Consider the following 21,466-nt stretch of genomic DNA (forward strand, 5'->3'; position numbering starts at 1 on the left):
AAATATCAGTACATATATTTCTATCTTTCACATTTTACATGAGTATTTGATAATCATAATGGAAACCAAAAAGTAACATACAGTTTTCAAACACCGAAAGTGTGTAGGTGAATCCACCTTAAGTATTTCCACCAATTACTGTCACATAATGTTTGGTAAGCCACCTAATCTTCTTGAACTTTGTATTTATTATCTGAAAGACAAAGATTTAAATATATGTCTTAAAGAGCAGTCATGAAGAAAGGAAATAATACAGATACCAATTCATGACTGGCAAAAAGGAGGGACACAACCAAAAAAAAAACCAAGTTGTATACTTTTTTAAAAAGATCTTTCAAAAACTAGAGTAAGATTAAAACAAGATTGTTGTATTCAGTAGTGCCTGTTTTAATCTGATCATTTCTTTGGCCCCCAAAAACTCTATTTCCAAAGCTTTCCTGTTATTGGAGACCATATTGATTACCTTACTCAATCCTGACGAATTCTCATAATGTAAGTAGGTGGTAAAATATCACATTCCTTCTTTTACTGGATCCATGAGTCCCCAGTCACCATTCATTCCTATTCATTCCTCTCATACAGCAAGATACTATAGATTTATAGAGGGGAACGAGGCAATTAAACTTGAAAACCACAGTTTCCAAGCAGTAATTTATTATGAATATGACTTTCAGGGATGTTAAGTTTATTCTCATTTTATATGCCTGGAAGACAGAGTTTGAGAAAAATCAACAAATGCATGCACCATATACCTGGTGTTAGTACTATTATAAATTCTGCCAAAGAGAATTTTTATTTGATAGTGGGTACAAAGTCCATGAGGATTATGTTCTATTGTTCAACTGCCTTTGTTGCCAATTACCGTAAAGTTTTACTAACCCATTTGGAACAGTAAAGGGAGAGATGGGAACTAAGGTTGCATTACACCAATTGATTTCTAGCTGTTACAGTGTGCCCAAGAGGGGCTCTTTTGTGCAATTGTTCATATGCTTGAAGGGTTTCTAGAATACAGCTTGTTCTAGTCTTTTGTTGCTTACTGGGCAGGCAATGATTGCAGAAAAACAAAATTCACTATCATGGGCTTTCTCAGTCTCAACAAAATGCAATTTTCTATAGTTCCACCATGTGGAGGGGTTTGAGGATGGAAAGAAAAGAACTGGGTAATTTAGTGAAGAATGTGAAATTGGTTCAAGAGAATTTAAGACAGAATTATACTCTTCAATTGAATTGATTTTCCCAAGACTCACACACAGGCACTGCTACCAACACCAAATGTCTTTTGACTTCAAGTATTTGTTTTCTCTGCATCTGAGAAAACAACATACATATACTGCTAAGCACTCTCCTCTAATTTAAGACATTCCTACACAAATAATAACAGAACCATTAAAGTATTTTCCCACTTTAATTTCATTTAAATTGAACAGCCACAGTCTTGCTAAAATGATTAAATTTGTTCTTTTAAAGTCGAGGAGAATTTCTGTAAAGTGATATCTCCCAAACACAGTACAGTGAAATGAACTTGATCTCTTAGAACAGGCTTTCATGCATTCAGATTCTGATTTCATTACTAAGTAAGCTATTAAGTCTTGGGTTTAACTTGTCTCATATTTGGTCACCAAGGGTTATTACACCTATTTTTAGGGAAAATAAAAATCTAAGATTTCCCAAATATGATTTTCAAATTACTATCTTGTACGTAACACTTCTTATAACTGGTTTGGGGAAAAACAAATACTGGATTTCAGTCTTTTTCTCCTCCACAATGCTTAGTCCAGAGTCTGCACAAAATAGAAATGAGAGATTCCTCACCTCAAGACATTGGACAGTGTTATGACAGTGGACCACTCTGAAGTAATCACATTTGAGTGTATACTGAATCCTTCATGATACAAATATAAATAAAAGATAAAGCCTTCAATTTGCAGAATTACAAATAATACTAATTTATGGTGGGTTTTCATATTATGCCAAAAATTAATATCCTGAAGGTTAAAATGCCATATAATATAAAAATATGCTAAACTTTTTTCCACTCAAGAAAAGAGCAACTAATATTTAGACAACTTGAACAGATTTTAATAAACAGAATCAATTATTATTTTTGTACAGTTCAGTTCAGTTCAGTCGCTCAGTTGTGTCCGACTCTTTGCAACCCCATGAACCGCAGCACGCCGGGCCTCCTTGTCCATCACCAACTCCCAGAGTTTACTCAAACTCATGTCCATCTAGTCGGTGATGCCATCCAGCCATCTCATCTTCTGTCGTCCCCTTCTCCTCCTGCCCACAATCCCAACCAGCATCAGGGTTTTTCCAATGAGTCAACTTTTTGCATGAGGTGGCCAAAGTATTGAAGTTTCAGCTTCAGCATCAGTCCTTCCAATGAACACCCAGGACTTATCTCCTTTAGGATGGACTGGTAGGATCTCCTTGCAGTCCAAGGGACTCTCAAGAGTCTTCTCCAACACCACAGTTCAAAAGCATCAATTTTTCGGCTCTCAGCTTTCCTCACAGTCGAACTCTCACATCCATACATGACCACTGGAAAAACCATAGCCTTGACCAGACGGACCTTTGTTGGCAAAGTAATGTCTCTGCTTTTTAATATGCTTTCTAGGTTGGTCATAACTGTCCTTCCAAGGAGTAAGTGTCTTTTAATTTCATGGCTGCAATCACCATCTGCAATGATTTTGGAGCCCAAAAAATAAAGTCTGACACTGTTTCCACTGTCTCCCCATCTATTTCCCATGAAGTGATGAGACCAGATGCCATGATCTTAGTTTTTTGAATGTTGAGCTTTAAGCCAACTTTTTCACTCTCCTCCTTCACTTTCATTAAGAGGCTTTTTAGGTCATCTTTACTTTCTGCCATTAGGGTGGTGCCATCTGCATATCTGACGTTATTGATATTTCTCCCTGCAATCTTGATTCCAGCTTGTGCTTCTTCCAGCCCAACATTTCTCATGATGTACTCTGCATATAAGTTAAATAAGCAGGGTGACAATATACAGTCTTGATGTACTCCTTTCCCTATTTGGAACTAGTCTGTTGTTCCATGTTCAGTTCTAACTGTTGCTTCCTGACCTGCATATAGATTTCTCAAGAGGCAGGTCAGGTGGTCTGGTATTCCCATCGCTTTCAGAATTTTCCACAATTTATTGTGATCCACACAGTCGAAGGCTTTGACATAGTCAATAAAGCAGAAATAGATGTTTTTCTGGAATTCTCTTGCTTTTTCGACGATCCAGCAGATGCTGGCAATTTGACCTCTGGTTCCTCTGCCTTTTCTAAAACCAGCTTGAACATCTGGAAGTTCATTGTTCACATATTGCTGAAGCCTGGCTTGGAGAAATTTTAGCATTACTTTACTAGCGTGTCAGCTGAGTGCAATTGTGCAGTAGTTTGAACATTCTTTGGGATTGCCTTTCTTAGGGATTGGAATGAAAATTGACCTTTTCCAGTCCTGTGGCCACTGCTGAGTTTTCCAAATTTGCTGGCATATTGAGTGCAACACTTTCACAGTGTCATCTTTCAAGATTTGAAATAACTCAACTGGAATTCCATCACATCCACTAGTTTTGTTAGCAGTGATGCTTTCTAAGGCCCGCTTGACTTCACATTCCAGGATGTCTGGCTCTAGGTGAGTGATCACACCATTGTGATGACCTGGGTCATGAAGGTCTTTTTTGTACAGTTCTTCTGTGTATTCTTGCCACCTCTTCTTAATATCTTCTCCTTCTGTTAGGTCCATACCATTTCTGTCCTTTATCGAACCCATCTTTGCATGAAATGTTCCCTTGATATCTCCAATTTTCTTGAAGAGACCTCTAGTCTTTCCCATTCTGTTGTTTTCCTCTATTTCTTTGCATTGATCACTGAGGAAGGCTTTCTTGTCTCTCCTGGCTATTCTTTGGAGCTCTGCATTCAAATGGGAATATCTTTCCTTTTCTCCTTTGCTTTTGCTTCTCTTCCTTTCACAGCTATTTGTAAGGTCTTCTCAGACAACCATTTTGCCTTTTTGCATTTCTTTTCCATGGGGATGGTCTTGATCCCTGTCTCCTGTACAATGTCATGAACCTCCATCCATAGTTCATCAGGCTCTCTGTCTATCAGATCTAGTCCCTTATATCTATTTCTCACTTCCACTGTATAATCATAAGGGATTTGATTTAGGTCATACCTGAATGGTCTAGTGGTTTTCCCTACTTTCTTCAGTTTAAGTCTGAATTTGGCAATAAGGAGTTCATGATCTGAGCCACAGTCAGCTCCTGGTCTTGTTTTTGCTGACTGTATAGCGTTTCTCCACCTTTGGCTGCAAAGAATATAATCAATCTGATTTCGGTGTCAACCGTCTCTTGATGTCCATGTGTAGAGTCTTCTCTTGTGCTGTTGGAAGAGGGTGTTTGCTATGACCAGTGTGTTCTCTTGGCAAAACTTTATTAGCCTTTGCCCTGCTTCATTCCGTACTCCAAGGCTAAATTTGCCTGTTACTCCAGGTGTTTCTTGACTTCCTACTTTTGTATTCCAGTCCCCTATAATGAGAAGAACATCTTTTTTGGGTGTACAGTTTTCCTTAAATAGAAATCCTTAACCATTTTGTTAAATATTCCTCATGAGAATCACAGTAGAGATTCCCTAGAAAAGGAGAAGTACTAAAGTAAAAACTAACGGATGAAATGGCAAACTAAATAGTCCAGTCAAAGAACTCTAGCTTTAAGAATGGAAGGTTACTTTAAATACTGGCATCTGGCTAATTTATGTAACAGTTAATGTTTTAATCAATAAGCAATGGTTTTGTTGGAAATGGACATCATACCTGTGTATGTAAGGAGATGAGAGGGAGACAGAACACTAGGTAAAAATAAAATCTGATAAAATCCTAAAATGTCCTTCCTCTATATAAGAAGACTATATTCATATTTTCTATATTGGCTTTAAATTAGAGCAATTTCTCTTTATTCACGGACCAGGACAGGTGAAGAGTGTTTGTACAACAGAAAATGGAGATATCGAGAGTACAATCTAAACAAGAGTGTAATATTTCTACCTTCAAATCTAAATATTTCAAACTAAAGTCATTTACTAATCCCACCAGCTGTTTCTCTGATAATGCCTATTGTGACTAATGAACACTGGTATTTCATGGCCACTCCAAAGTGCATCTACCATTCTGAGCATCCTTTTATCCACCTCCCTCTGGCCAGGAGCATATCTGGCCACCAAAGCTCATCAATACTACATGTGAAATAGCAATTGGATTATGTCCTCATCTCCCCTGCTAGTGCAAGAGTTCCAGCTCTCAGCAACTTTCACCTTGAGTGTTGAAATGGCTTCCCAGTTGGTCTACTCTCTTCACATGATTCTCCACTTGGTAGCAGAATTGTCTTTATGAAACATGGACTGGTCATATCACATATATATGTTAACATTTTCAATACTGTTATTTGCAAAAAATATTTTAATATGTTAAAACTATTTTTTAAATGTCCCCCAGAATTTGTCACCAAACTCCCTGCCTGCCATAGTTTCAGTAAGCATCCCAACATCTAGATAAGTCAAATGCCTCTGCTTTCCCTATAGTAATGTGCTCTTGTCATATCACCATGTATACATTTCACACATCTCTCTTCCTTGTGCATTTCTAAGCATCTTTCAAATTTTAGTCTATATGAAGGTGTTTTTAATCCCAGACTCAGAAGGAAGATAATCCATAGCATAGCCCAGTTTTGATGTTCCCACATCACTTTTTTTCTACCTCATTACAAAATTTGCTAGCCAATGAATCAGTTGCACACTAAACTCCAAACTCCATAAGAATAGTCTCTGCCTTTTTCATCCTATTATTTCCATCCCTTAAAAAGCCATGACACAAATAAATGGGAAATAAATACTTGTAAAGTGAATGAATAATCATTAATGAGATCAAACGTTTCAAGTGGTGTCTCTTGACAGTGTGGCTTTGAAGTTCAGCCTATAAATTTCAATAAGCAATAGACAAAGATATGAAACATCAGTAAGTGAAGTTTCCATAGAAAACATTAGATCAGACAAAATTATAATGTCCCTAGTTAAATGCCCAAATCTATTCTTATAGATGCTGAATACCTAGAACTCCCTCAACCACTGTTTGAAAGAGACATGGAGTTACTACAATGATGTCCTTTTTCTCATTTATTTTTTATCAAGCATTTTTTTAATACTATCAACATGACACCTCTTATGGATTAGTGGGTCAATAATTAAGAATTCTCTTGATGTGTCATAATACTATACAAGTTTATTTAATGTCTTTTTAAATTAATTTTTTCTCTTAAATGGGAGTGTTTTGGCACTTGGAAATGATTCAGCTTTATCTTGTCCTATTTTAGATGTTAGGTGGTCCATGAATTTCCCAATGGCTTATATCTATTTTAATTACAATTATAAAAGACCTATTTAGTTGTATTTATACCCAGCAACTCTGTCTATAATGTTCTTAATTAAGCATTACCTTGGCAGATTTATTAACAGAAGCACTTTTTCCAATTTATTTCTTGGAGCCTAAGAGAAATTTTAGAATCAAATATATTTTTAAAACCCAGCAGATGGCAGTACAATGCTGGCTTTAAGATTAAGGACAATAACAAAAAGAAAAAAAAAAATGCTATTGAGCTTAAAGATTTTCCAAAAACTAAACTTTCATTGTTATTCTAATCATAAAGAAACATATTGAAATTCTCACACTGCTCAGAAAATTAAAAACATATGTGGTTATCCAGTGGGCATATATTATTAGGATTGCACCTAAATTTTCCATGTCAATTTCTAGAAGCAAAATGTGTTTCTCAGTCCATCTCTATTTTTAGCAAGATGGAAAGAAGCAGGTGTAGGACAGGACAGGCTGAGAGGTGTAAATTTATCAGATCCTGGTCAGAGTATGACATGGACTCCTTCAGGGGGATGTTTGCACCTTTCCGCCTAAGAAACCCTGACCCAAGAAGCAAGGAGATAATGAACAGAAGAAAACCACTGGGTTTTCATGTTCAATGTACTCTGGATTTTAAGTTTCATTTTACTATAAAATAGTTTTCGTTGACAAATTTTGTTCTGCAGTATGTAAACCTTAACTTCAACCACTATATTTTCGAGTCATAAGTTTATAAGTAAATGAAGTGGCTATTAGATACTGTAGATGATGAGATACATATTTTAGCAAATTGCCCCACATTACACAAAGCAATCCTAGGAGGTATAAATATTGGGGACTAAATGTCCAGACTGTTGCATTCATTTATCAAGATTAAAAATCAACAAAGTAGGGGATTCCTTGATGGCTCCAGTGGTAAAGAATCTGCCTGCCAATCCAGGAGACACAGATTTGGTCCCTGATCCAGGAAGATCCAACATGCCTCAGAGCAACTAAGCCCATGCCCCACAGATACTGAGCCTGTGCTCTAGAGCCTGGGAGCCGGAACTACTGACGTCCACGTGCCCTAAAGCCCATTCTCCCTCCACAACAAGAAAAGCCACCACAATGAGAAGCCTGCACATTGCAACTAGAGAGTAGCCACGCTTGCCGCAACTAGAGAAAGCCCGTGCAGCAACAAAGACCCAGCACACACAACCAAAAGCAAATGAATGAACAATCTTTTTAAAAAGTCAACAAAGTCAGCATCATATTTAATATCTATGAAGAAATATGTGTCATTCCTTCAAAATTTAAAACTCTAAGATCAATTCATTAAATGACATAAATGTATATTTTTTGGAAGTTGAAATATTATAAGTACGCATATACTTACTTGGGCTTCCCTTGTGGTTCAGCTGGTAAAGAATCTGCCTGCAATGTGGGAGACCTGGGTCCGATCCCTGGGTTGGGAAGATCCCCTGAAGAAGGGAAAGGCTACCCACTCCAGTGTGCTGGTCTGGAGAATTCCATGGACTTCATAGTCCATGGGTCTGCAAAGAGTCGGACACGACTAAACGACTTTCAGTTTCACTTTCAAGCATATACTTACCTAAATGACAAAGATTACATAATAAATATCCAAACACTGTACATATCTCATTGGTTGGAAATTAAATTTATTATGTGGGAAACCTTTAAATTCAATCTTTTTTTTTTAAAGGAAATGTCTCAATAGAGTGCCTGCCTGATTCAAGGCTGTGTGCGGATGCTCTAAAGTGCATAGCAATTGATCTATTTTGTGATGGAGAATTAAACTGTCCAGATGGCTCTGATGAAGACAATAAAACTTGTGGTAAGTGATTAACTTCCCTCCTCCCTCCTCCCTTCTTTTCCACCCTCCCTCACTGTGTCCACACACACACACACACACACACACACACAAACACACATTCTCAGGTACCAGAAATTACTGGGGATTGAGACATACCCTTAGTCGTATTTATGATTTAAGACAAAAATCTAAAAGTAATCATATTAGTATTCTTAAACTTTGTTACATTAAACCTATTAATTAGTTTAACAGAATTCCATTTGACAAGTATAGAAAGAATGCTGTGGTTAATAATATCTGAGAGAAGAAAGTGACCTTATATTTCATCCATTATTAAACTGCTATGAATTATTATGAATTTGAATGCTTTTCACCATCATATTGTAATACTGATCACTTTATTTTTTATCACTTTAACAGTCTTTAACTCAGGATTCATCACTCCTTAATTCACTTTGTTGCCTTTATTCAACTTTTGGCAAAGAAACAAAAAATAGGTAAAAAGTGTAAAAAGTGTTGTAGTTCTGTGAGTAAAGAAAATCAGTTAAACACTGTGTTTATTTATTTATTTATTTTTTCGACTTGTGGGCAGAGTTTATTTTATTTTATTTATTTATTTTTAGCAATGAAACTTTTTTTAAAAAAAGAAAATCAGTTAGAATGAGATCTTCATGTCTGTTAAACTAAATATATGTTTTGTTTTGTTTTTTGTAAATACTGGCATTTGTTTAGAGTGTTAAGTTTTTTTTTTTTAATCACTATCATTATTATTAGTTAACACTTCAGTCAGTCAGTCAGTTCAGTTGCTCAGTTGTGTCCGACTCTTTGCGACCCCATGAATCTCAGCACGCCAGGCCTCCCTGTCCATCACCTACTCCCGGAGTTTACCCAAACCCATATCCACCCAGTTGGTGATGCCATCCAGCCATCTCATCCTCTGTCGTCCGCTTCTCCTCCTGCCCCCAATCCCTCCCAGCATCAGGGTCTTTTCCAATGGGTCAACTCTTCATGTGAGTTGGCCAAAGTATTGGAGTTTCAGCTTCAGCATCAAAATGCCAAACATAGCTGTAATTTAAACATGTAATTTAAAAATGTAATTTAAACATATTTCTTCTTTGGCTTATTTCTTCATTTTATTGCCTGGATAATAAACACATGAAAGATTAGCACATAAATATATATACGATTAGTAAGTAATGTAAGGAACTATTTGAACAATTCTAACCTATAATTTGTTCTTGAAAAATTAAACAGCAGGAATTGAGCAAATTTTTGGTATAGTTTATGACCAATTTAAAAACTGACCATGGGCACAGTTAGTTCCTGAAATGTGTAAAGGCTTTAGTTACAATTTACTTCACTTCACTTGTCATACTTTGCTCTTCTTTTTGATATGAATTGAAGACAAATGCTCCAATACCAACTGAAGTTTTAAAAATTACCTACCCACTCAGGATATACTTGAAAAGACAGGCAGTTGGTCTGTTTCCCAGAACCAACTCAAAAACCCAGCAACTTGACTAAAGTGTCTTCAACTAAACACTCCTAGTTCAAATGTTCTTGGATGAAATCCAGACTTCAAAGTTTAACTGCGTACTTTGAAGTGCACTCAGAACATACTGGAAGAAAGTGCAGGCTACAGAATATTTTTTAATCTATTTTATATAACTAAATTACTCAAAGAAAAAGAAAGCAATGTCTTTGTTTGCTGTGGTTTGCAGGCAGTTTTCAAAACCTCTTCAGTGGGAATGTGGTACAAGTGTGCCATCATGAGGTAATAGAGGTGATGTTCCCCCGATTTATATTTCAAAAATTATGTGTATCAAAGTGAGCCACATACCTTTAAGTCTATTTGATGATGATCACTAACTTTAAATGGGGAGAAATATCTAAGATGTATAATCAGAAAATGAACCGCACCTATTGTGTGCTCTCTACTGTTACAGAGTTTATAATTTTCATAACAAATTAGTATCCATGCATATCAAATAATAACCATAGAAATACACTATATGTGGCAACTTGTCCTAAAGTAAGTTACAAGGCCATGAATTATGTTTCTGAGTCACTCTAACTCATGACATGAACTTCAGTATTAGAACTGAATTCTCTAATTATGTGATTAATGATTATGTGTTTGCATTAAATACATAATCAAATTGCATTATTACTTTTCAATATCATGAAGGTTTTGTGTTAATTGAAACTTACTATCAATTCACCATCCAAGTCTGTAACTTTCTGAAGCCTATAGATCCTTGTCTGTCATTTTTCTTGATTCTCTTTATTATTTGCACTTTAAAGTTAGCATTGTATCTATTATTTTTGCAAAAACCATTTAAAGTCTTTGTGGAATAAAGAAGAGAAAAAAATCAATCAACTACTCTATCTTTATCCAGAATTTACAGTCATGTAGGTTGTTTTATTCATTATTTGGCTTCCTTGGTGGCTCAGATGGTAAAGAATCTACCCACAATGCAGGAGACCCCAGGTTTGTAAACTTGGTCAGATCCCTGGGTTGGGAAGATCCCTTGGAAGAGGAAATGGCAAACCACTCCTATATTCTTGCCTGGAGAGTTCCATTGCCAGAAGAGCCTGACAGGCCACAGTCCATGGGGTCACAAAGCATCAGATATGACTTAGCGACTAACATTTTCACTCTCAGACTTTCATTCATTACTTAACCATAAATGATTGTGAGTACTTCACCTCAGCCCCACCTCAAACTTGTGCTCAAATTGTAGCACAATTTCTAGCAGAAAGCCCTGTCCATCAATTTACATTCACTGAAAGATGATTGTAAGAGAACTATCTGTGTGAAATTGACCTATGTGCTCTCTTCTCTCCCTTATTCCTCCAGCTGTGAGCTCTAATTCTAGTCAGTGTTATTAATAGAGTCATATTAATGTTAACTTCCTAAACAGCTTCCTTTTTAGGCTTTAGTTATTTAGGTTTTCACGACTTATAGCTGACGAAAGCAGAACCAAGATTTCTTTAAATTGTTTTTTTCTTCTGATGAGGATTGCATCAGCAGGAAAGTTCACTTTTTAGCTGACCTGTGAGAAGAAAAAGTGCTGACCCACACCCTTCAGGCCAATGTTCAGGCCTATTTTGGAAGCTGGCAAGTGTCTCCATAGGTTTTTTGTCTGTCTCATATGTACATGCAAAACAGACTTGGGCGGGTGGGCAGAGATCACGTTTGATGTGTGTGTGTGTGTGTGTGTGTGTGTGTGTGTGTATGATAGTCACTCAGTCATGTCCAACTCTTTACTGCCCTATGGACTGTAGCCCACCAGGCTGCTCTGTCCCTGGAATTCTCCAGGAAAGAATAATACTGGAGTGGGTTGCCATGCCCTTTTCCAGTTTGATGTATATTCCTGGAGAATTCAGTGTACTGAGCACACACACTACTAAAAAATAATGAGCCAGCAGAGGGAGCTCTCGGTGGATCCTAAGAACACACCTCTATGAATCCCATTCCATTATAGTCAATTTTGGATAGTGCAATAGAGTATGATATTGGACAGGTTCATTTATTTCCCACTGAGAGTTTTTTCTTAGCACCACACTAAAAAGCACCTTTGTAGTCTAAAAAATTGTAATCCTGAGTACTTAGCAATAATACTCAGCCATGGCTGGGTTATATCTGTTTTTCCAGAAGTATGCCCTGCTTCATGTCTTAAGTAACATTCAGCTCAATTCAGTCGCTCAGTCAGGTAACTCTGCAACCCCGTGGACTGCAGCACGCCAGGCTTCTCCATCCATCACCAATTCCAAGGGCTTGCTCAAACTATGTCCTTAGAGTCAGTGGTGCCATCCAGCCATCTCATCCTCTGTCGTCCCCTTCTCCTCCTGCCTTCAGTCTTTCCCAGCATCAGGGTCTTTTCTAAGGAGTCAGTTCTTAGCCAAAGTCAGTTCAGGTAGCCAAAGTATTGAGACTTCAGCTTCCGCATCAGTCCTTCCAATGAGTATTTGGAAGCATTGTATCTATTATTTTTGCAAAAACAAATCCTTCCTGACTGATTTCCTTTAGGATAGACTGGTTGGATCTCCTTGCAGTCCAAGGGACTCTCAAGAGTCTTCTCCAACGCCACAGTTCAAAAGTATCAATTCTTTGGCACTCAGCTTTCTTTATAGTCCAACTCTCACATCCATACATGACTACTGGAAAAACCATAGCTTTAAATAGATGGACCTTTGTTGGCAAAGTAATGTCTCTGCTTTTTAAGATGTTGTCTAGGTTTGTCATAGCTGTTATAAGTAGTTCAGTACTATTGTAACTTTAAATGCCTTCAGGAATGTTCTTAATCTTTTCTCAAATGTAGGAATTCCCAAAGTCCCTTTAGAGAATAAATTGATCTGTAGATTATCCATTTCCACTAAAATTCAGCAACTTCATAGAAAACTGACCACACAAACTGATCATGTCCTTAAGGGCAAACTAAATATTATGAAAGAGGAGAGTGAAAGAGCTGGCTTAAAACTCAACATTCAAAAAATGAAGATCATGGCATCTGGTCCCATCACTTCATGGCAAATAGATGGGGAAGCAATGGAAAGAATGACAGACTTTATTTTCTTGGGCTCCAAAATCACTGTGGACAGTGATTGCAGACATGAAATTCAAAGATGCTTACTTCTTGGAAAGAAAGCTGTGACAAACCTAAAGAGTATATTTAAAAAAACATCACTTTGCTGACAAAGGTCTGTCTAGTCAAAGCTTTAGTTTTTCCAGTGGTCATGCATGGATGTGAGAGTTGGACCCTAAAGAAGTCTGAGCACTGAAGAATTGATACTTTTGAACTGTGATGTTGGAGAAGACTCTTGAGAGCCCCCTTGGACTGCAAGGAGATCAAAGCAGTCAATTGTAAAGGGAATCAATCCTGAATATTCATTGGAAGGACTGATGCTGAAGCTGAAACTCCAATACTTTGGCCACCTGATGCGAAGAACTGACTCTGGAAAAGACCCTGATGCTGGGAAAGATTGAAGGCAGGAGGAGAAGGGGACGACAGAGGATGAGATGGTTAGATGGCATCACCAACTCGATGGACATGAGTTTGAGCAAGCTCTAGGAGATAGTAAAGGACAGGGAAAGCTGGTGTGCTGCAGTCCCTGGGGTTGCAAAAAGTCAGATACAACTTAGTGTCTGAACAACAAAAAATACTATGATAAATAATCTTAACAGTATAAGACAATTACAATTTATCACTGACACTATAATTCAAGGAAGATGGCAAGAGGCTGTGCTCTGAAGCATTCAGGATTCCAGTGCCTCCACCATACCTTCTGAGCCAAGTTCTTCCCTGGATTCTTTGCAACCTGCTGACAGACAATGGAAGAATGTTACAGAAGATCTTTTTAGAAATCATATCTAGAAATAAATACAATCATTTCCACCATAGTTTATTAACCAGACTCTGTCATGTGACCCATTTGGAGGTATGCAATCTAGTCATGCGCCTAGAAAAGGACTGAGTGAAGGGATGGCAAACATACAACCATCTTTGCCAACAGGGACATAGTTCAGCTTTTTTGAAAATTTATTAATCCTGTTGTGCAGCCCAGAGCTGTTGATACCTTTCCCCACAAATATGTAGTGAGTGGACGAGGCTGCTGCTGCTAAGTCACTTCAGTCGTGTCCGACACTGTGCAACCCCATAGACGGCAGCCCACCAGGCTCCACCATCCCTGGGATTCTCCAGGCAAGAACACTGGAGTGGGTTGCCATTTCCTTCTCCAGTGCGTGAAAAAGTGAAAAGTGAAAGTGAAGTCGCTCAGTCGTGTCTGACTCTTCCCAACCCCATGGACTGCAGCCTACCAGGCTCCTCCGTCCATGGGATTTTCCAGGCAAGAGTACTGGAGTGGGGTGGCATTGCCTTCTCCAGAGTGGACGAGGAGGATTACTAAAATGTAATCAGCTTTGCAAATAGGATTTACACATTCTAAAACTGGTCTTGTTTTGTTCCCTTTTTTGCTTCATTTATTTTTCTTTTTGTTTCTCCTGTTTGTTGCAAAGTGGTATTACAAATGTGATATATATTATAATTTTAAAAACACTGGATTGATGAAATTCTTTTAATTTCATTTCCTCTTTCATTTACAATTTCTCTCTCTCTCTCTCACACACACACACATGCACACATACACCCCTGCTTTTCAACTCAAAGAGATTTGAGTGATGTCATTATGATAGCTTTATATATTGTGGTATTAAGATAATATTAGATATTAGGTAAAACTGCCTGTCTTTGAATCATTGCTTATAAGCTGGGAGAACTTATGCTAGTTACTTAACTCCTCTGTACCTCAGTTTCCCTACCTAAAACATCATAAGGTTGTGGTGAAGAGAACATTATTAATACTTATATAGTGACCTTAGGCAAGGCTAGTACATAAGAAATACTCCACCAATGCTAGCAGCTGTATTTTATTGCTGGTAGGATTAATTGCTCTTCCTCACTGAGTTCCTGAGTATTATAGTTTAAATATAAACTATTTACAATAGTAGTGGATTTTCACGCATTGCCAGTAATCTTGGAGTCCACATGTTTCTTTACAAACTGTGATTAAAAGGCTCCATACATCATTTAAAATACAAGCAGACATTATTCTTACTTTTATGATCAATGAAGCTAAGGGATTAACAGTCTCATTTATTTGGTGTGGTTTGTGATAGACAGCTTTGAATGAACAAGGGAGTTCTTTTACAGCTAGAAAATCCTTTAGTTCTGCCTTAAAAAGTCATATTTTCACTGTTTACTTTCAAATCACATAAACTAGCCTTAATTGTCCTTTTTGCTCCAGTAAGTGTAACACACCAATGGAGTCAGTTCTCTCAACAAATCACAGATTTTCCCTTTTATTTTCTGAAATCTATGATATTAGATTGTTATCTTTTCTGTTCTTTTTTTTTTCATTTATTTTTGGATTTTTCATTTATTATTAGTTGGAGGCTAATTACTTTACAATATCGTAATGATTTTTGCCATACACTAACATGAATCAGCCATGTATTTACAAGTGTTCCCCATCCTGTACCCCCCTCCCACCTCCTTCCCTATCCCATCCCTCTGGGTCTTCCCAGTGCACCAGCCCTGAGCACTTGTCTCATGCATCCAACATGGACCGGTCATGTTTCACACTTGATAATATAATTTGTTCTTTTTTCTTTCTTTTGTCACCTGCTGGGAACTAGGCTACAACAATCCCATGCATAATCCAATACAATTAACTCCTAGGCCATTGTTCTTAACAGACTTTGAATCTTAAAATGTATCTACTTTTTTTTATGCCTTTACCTTATATGCCTTTAAAACATATATGCCCAAAGTAGTAAAAAGTCAACCAAAATGCAAGATTTTTATCTAGATTTCCATCTGCTGTTCAATTTCTTTCTTTTGTTCATGCAAAATATTTCATGTCAGGTAATAGCTTGTATTTTATAACTTGACAGCATTTTTCTCTAATGTTAGGATGGGCTTTTCCATCTATCAATTTAGGATTAGCTTATGCTAGCACTCAGATTGCAAGAGCAGCAAGCTGATTTTGATAAATTTCCTTTATTTCCCTGCCTTCCATCAACACATCTGGCATATGAGGAATTAACAACATGCCAAGAGATAAAGTCTTTCAGAAGTCTTTATTTTAGAATATAATATCAATAGAACTAAGTATACAGAAAATAACCTAATAGAAATAATTTTATTTTTAATACATATGATACATAGCAAGTATAAAATGAAAAGCTGTTAACTAATGACTCCTGGTTCATGTTTTCAAAAAGGTTTACTCTAATTGGAAATGATTCATATGAAAACTAAGATCAGTAGTAATGCATGACATTAAAGAGAATGGCTTCCCAGGTGGTACAGTGGTAAAGAGTCCGCCTTGCCAATGCAGGAGGCGCAAGTGACATGGGCTTTATTCTTGGGTCAGGAAGTGAAGTGAAGTCATGTCTGACTTTTTGCAGCCCCATGGACTGTAGCCTACCAGGCTTCCTCGTCCATGGGATTTTCCAGGCAAGAGTACTGGAGTGGGTTGCCATTTCCTTCTCCAGGGGATCTTCCCAACCCAGGGATGGAAACCTGGTCTCCCGCATGGCTGGCAGACACTCTACCCTCTGAGCCACCAGGGAAGCCCCAAGTGAAAGTGAAAGTAGCTCAGTTGTGTCTGACTCTTTGTGAACCCATGGACTACACAGTCCCTCAAATTCTCCAGGCCTTCTCCAGGCCACATGCTGGAGTGGCTAGCCTTTCCCTTCTCCAGGGGATCTTCCCAACTCAGGGATCAAACCCAGGAGTCCCACATTGCAGGCGAATTCTTTCCCAGCTGAGCCACAGGGGAAGCCTTTTATTCCTGGGTCAGGAAGTTCCCCTGAAATAGGAAATGGCAACACATTGCAATATTCTTGCCTGGAGAATTCCATGGACAGATGGGCCTGGTGTGCTAGAGTCCATAGGGTTGCAAATAGTCGGACACAGCTGAGCACTGAGCACTCTGACACTCTGATACTTTAACACTTTGACTTGACATAAATATATTCATGCTACAAGAATTAAAAGAGGAAAGTGAGTTGTCATAGGAAGGAAAAACACATCCAGAGATGCCGAATGAAAATACTGAACTAGATTGTGAGTCTATCATATAAAAGGAGCAAAAGAGAAGTCTAGAAGTTGTGTGCAGTAGATTGAATGGAAAGTTCTCTTCAAGCCACTTGCACCATATGTTTCATTTGCCTGGTCATATTCTGATCATTTTCACAAGACAAGTCACTTAGTACACATAGTTGAAACTCACTCTAGCTCCAACTTAATGGGGAAAATAAAATGGGGAACACAGTAGTTATTTGTTTAAATTGGATGTTTATAATTCAGATATATATATTTTCTACAAATGTGAAAAAATATACTAAAATGCAACTTAGTTAAGGGTATTTAGAAATAGGATGCTTTTCTACTTTTATGGACTCTACAATGGACTGTGTAAAAGTATCTGAAAATAAGTAATAGATTTAAAACATGAAATTTTATCTACTTCCATTCGATCATTTTGGTTTTGTGAAATAGCCTCCTATAGATTTAGTCATGAGTGTTCTATTAAGATTCATTAGCCAATTTGAATCCCATTTCATTTGAGAAATGCTTCCAAGATGTTTTTTTGTCTGACATTAATTTCCTCTTTTTCACAGCCACAGCTTGTGATGGAAGATTTTTGTTGACTGGATCTTCTGGATCCTTCGAGGCTCCCCATTATCCCAAGCCTTCTAATAATACAAGTGTTGTTTGTCAGTGGATTATACGGTAATAAACCACCTTTTATTCCATGTACTTAAGTCGTAAAGTCTTTCTCTAATGCAGGAAGTCTTGGCATCTTTAGTAATGCATTTATTTTCTGGACAGTTGTTTCCATTAGCTACAAAGCAAAGCCTTCCCATCTGATATACTATCTAAGAAGTTTCTTTCTCATTCTTAACCTTTTAAAAAGGAATTTTGCCCTATAAATGGGACCATCTCATTTGGCTCTGTAGCAAGTTTTTTCTTTTTTCCCCCATATGGTTGTCACAAATCAAGTGCTATCAAAATGAACAGCACACCTGTGTATCTGTATATCACAAGAAACCATATTTCCTTCAGCTGCATCCTGACTGCAGAATAGTTCCTTTCTCATTATGCTTATATCTGTATGAAATCTCCTATGTTGTGATTTGGTCATGCAGATCAAGACCTGGGATACCCTCTATTCTCATCCTCTTTGTTGTATCTTGAATTAACACTTAGTTCACTTACTATATATTTGACCTCCAAGTCTTAATTCAGTTGATGAATGCAATTATTATGATAATCAAAATAATCAAACTGCTGATATTCAGTCTACCTTAATATATGCCTAAGCATTTTTCACAGAGGGGTAATGTTTCTCCCAGATATTCCAAGAGAATTATCATTTGTACTCAAATAAATATAAGTAATACTGAAATAAGCTCATTGCAATCTTTTAAAGTGCAAGACTTCTCATAGCCTTAGATAAGTTAAGATGCAAGTAAATATCCCCCCAAATATACAGTTGACCTTGAACAACAGAAGGTTTAGAGGTGCCAACATCCTGTGCAGTCAAAATCTGTGTATAACATTACAGTTGGCCCTCTGTTCTATAGTTTCCTATGGTTTGTGTAATGTTGTAGTATCCACTTTTTGAAAAAAAAATCCACATATAAGTGGACCCACACTCTTCCAGCCAGTATTGTTCAAGAGTCAACTGTATATTTCCTATTAAGCCACTGAAATTTCCCCCCCACAGAGTATTCAACACACATGCTCTGTGGAATTCACTTTGAGAAATGAATTCTAGTTTGCTCATTTCTCTTAACAGCTGGAAAGGATTTTGGTTTCCCAATCTGACCTACCATATATTTATTTTAATCATTATGATGACTCAATAGAGAATGGAGAATCGATATAACAACTGATCAAACAAGGTTGAAAGACAGAGCCTCGGGTTCTTGCCAAAAAAGTGATAGGAAATGGCTCCATAAATACTCACAAGAGTTGTTTTCCTGTGTAGACGTATTCCAGAGAGGACATGAGGTATGAAGGGAAGATTGTTCTAAATACATTTACTTGGCAATATTCAGGGAAAAAAGAACGTGCTGTTCTGTTTAAATAATTTCTATTTTGGAGCACAGCCCCATGTAAGCTATATGATAAACTAGAAGCACACTTTCTTCTTTTCAGTGCTCTAAACAACATGTTGTTGCTGTTGTTTAGTCACTAAGTCATGTCCAATTCTTGCTACCCCATGGAACATGGCCCACTAGGCTCCTTTGTCTATGGTATTTTCCAGGCAAGAATACTTGAGTAGGCTGTTATTTCCTTCTCCAGGGAATCTTCCTGACCCAGGGAGCAAACCTGTGTCTCCTACATGTGCAGGCAGATTCTTTACCACTGAGCCACCTGGGAAGTACCTAAACAACACACTACTTGTGTGCAAAATATAAGATTTTGCATATTAAAAATGGCAGTTCTAAGTAATTCTCAAGTGAAAAAAATTTTTTTAATTAATTAATTTATTTATTTTACTTTACAACATTGTATTGGTTTTGCCATACATTGACTTGAATCTGCCATGGGTGTACATGTGTCCCCGCTCCTGAAGCCCCCTCCCACCTCCCTCCCCATCCCATCCTCTGGGTCATCCCAGTGCACCAGCCCCGAGCATCCTGTATCATGCATCAAACCTGGACTGGTGATTCGTTTCACATATGATAATTTACATGTTTCAATGCCATTCTCCCAAATCATCCCACCCTTACCCTCTCCCACAGAGTCCAAAAGACTGTTCGGTACATCTGAGTCTCTTTTGCTGTCTTGCATACAGGGTTATCATTACCATCTTTCTAAATTCCATATAATTGCGTTAGTATACTGTATTGGTGTTTTTGTTTCTGGCTTACTTCACTCTGTATAATGGGCTCCAGTTTCATCTACCTCATTAGAACTGATTCAAATGTATTCTTCTTAATGGCTGAGTAATATCCCATTGTGCATATATGCACCACAACTTTCTTATCCATTTGTCTGCTGATGGACATCTAGGTTGCTTTCATGTCCCGGCTATTATAAACAGTGCTGCGATGAACACTGGGGTACACGTGTCTCTTTCAATTCTGGTTTCCTCAGTGTGTATGCCCAGCAGTGGGATTGCTGGGTCATATGGTAGTTCTATTTCCAGTTTTTGAAGGAATCTCCACACTGTTCTCCATAGTGGCTGTACTAGTTTGCATTCCCACCGACAGTGTAAGAGGGTTCCCTTTTCTCCACACCCTCTCCAGCATTTATTGCTTGTAGACTTTTGGATAGCAGCCATTCTGACTGGCATGTAATGGTACCTTATTGTGGTTTTGATTTGCATTTCTCTGATAATGAGTGATGTTGAGCATCTTTTCATGTGTTTGCTAGCCATCTGTATGTCTTCTTTGGAGAAATGTCTGTTTGGTTCTTTGGACCATTTTTTGATTGGATCACTTATTTTTCTGGAATTGAGCTGCAGGAGTTGCTTATATATTTTTGAGATTAATTCTTTGTCCATTGCTTCATTTGCTATTATTTTCTCCCATTCTGAAGGCTATCTTTTCACCTTGCTTATAGTTTCCTTTGTTGTGCAAAAGTTTTTAATTTTAACTAGGTTTCATTTGTTTATTTTTGCTTTTATATCCAATACTCTGGGAGGTGGGTCATAGAGGATTCTTCTGTGGTTTATATTGGAGAGTGTTTTGCTTATGTTTTCCTCTAGGAGTTTTATAGTTTCTGGTCTTACATTTAGATCTTTAATCCATTTTGAGTTTATTTTTGTGTATGGTGTTAGAAAGTGTTGTAGTTTCATTCTTTTACAAGTGATTGACCAGTTTTCCCAGCACCACTTGTTAAGGAGATTGTCTTATCTCCATTGTATATTCTTGCCTCCTTTGTCAAAGATAAGTTGCCCATAGGTGCGTGGATTTATCTCTGGGCTTTCTATTTTGTTCCACTGATCTATATTTATGTCTTTGTGTCAGTACCATACTGTCTTGATGACTGTGGCTTTGTAGTAGAGCCTGAAGTCAGGCAGGTTGATTACTCTGTTCCATTCTTCTTTCTCAAGATTGCTTTGGCTATTTGAGATTTTTTTGTATTTCCATACAAACTATGAAATTATTTGTTCTAGTTCTCTGAAAAATACCATTGGTAGCTTGATAGGGATTGCATTGAATCTATAGATTGCTTTGGGTAGTATACTCATTTTCACCATATTGATTCCTCTGATCCATGAACACGGCATATTTCTCCCTCTGTTTGTGTCCTCTTTGATTTCTTTCACCAGTGTTTTATAGTTTCTGTATATAGGTCTTTTGTTTCTTTAGGTAGATATATTCCTAAGTATTTTATTGTTTTCATTGCAATGGTGAGTGGAATTGTTTCCTTAATTTCTCTTTCTGTTTTCTCATTGTTAGTGTATAGGAATACAAGGGATTTCTGTGTGTTAATTTTATATCCTGCAACTTTACTATCTGCACTGATTAGCTCTAGTAATTTTCTGGTGGAGTCTTTAGGGTTTTCTATGTAGAGGATCATGTTATCTGCAAACAGTGAGAGTTTTACTTCTTCTTTTCCAATCTGGATTCTTTTTCTTTCATTTTCTGCTCTGATTGCTGTAGCCAAAACTTCCAAAACTATATTCAATAGTAGTGGTGAGAGTGGGCACCCTTGTCTT

General features: G+C 37.4%; 1 protein-coding gene across 3 annotated transcripts in view; it reads left to right on the forward strand.

Annotated features, from left to right (window-relative positions):
• Positions 1–21,466, forward strand: part of TMPRSS15 (transmembrane serine protease 15) — a 137,539-nt gene that overhangs the window by 18,409 nt on the left and 97,664 nt on the right. For all 3 annotated transcript variants that reach the window (XM_061134102.1, XM_061134103.1, XM_061134104.1), the window contains exons 7-8: positions 8,108–8,239; positions 17,409–17,520. In XM_061134102.1, the coding sequence (XP_060990085.1) occupies positions 8,108–8,239; positions 17,409–17,520 (244 nt within the window). The remainder of the gene's footprint in view (positions 1–8,107; positions 8,240–17,408; positions 17,521–21,466) is intronic.

The sequence above is a fragment of the Dama dama genome, chromosome 31, assembly GCF_033118175.1.
Source record: "Dama dama isolate Ldn47 chromosome 31, ASM3311817v1, whole genome shotgun sequence".
In the NCBI taxonomy this organism is placed as follows: Eukaryota; Metazoa; Chordata; class Mammalia; order Artiodactyla; family Cervidae; genus Dama; species Dama dama.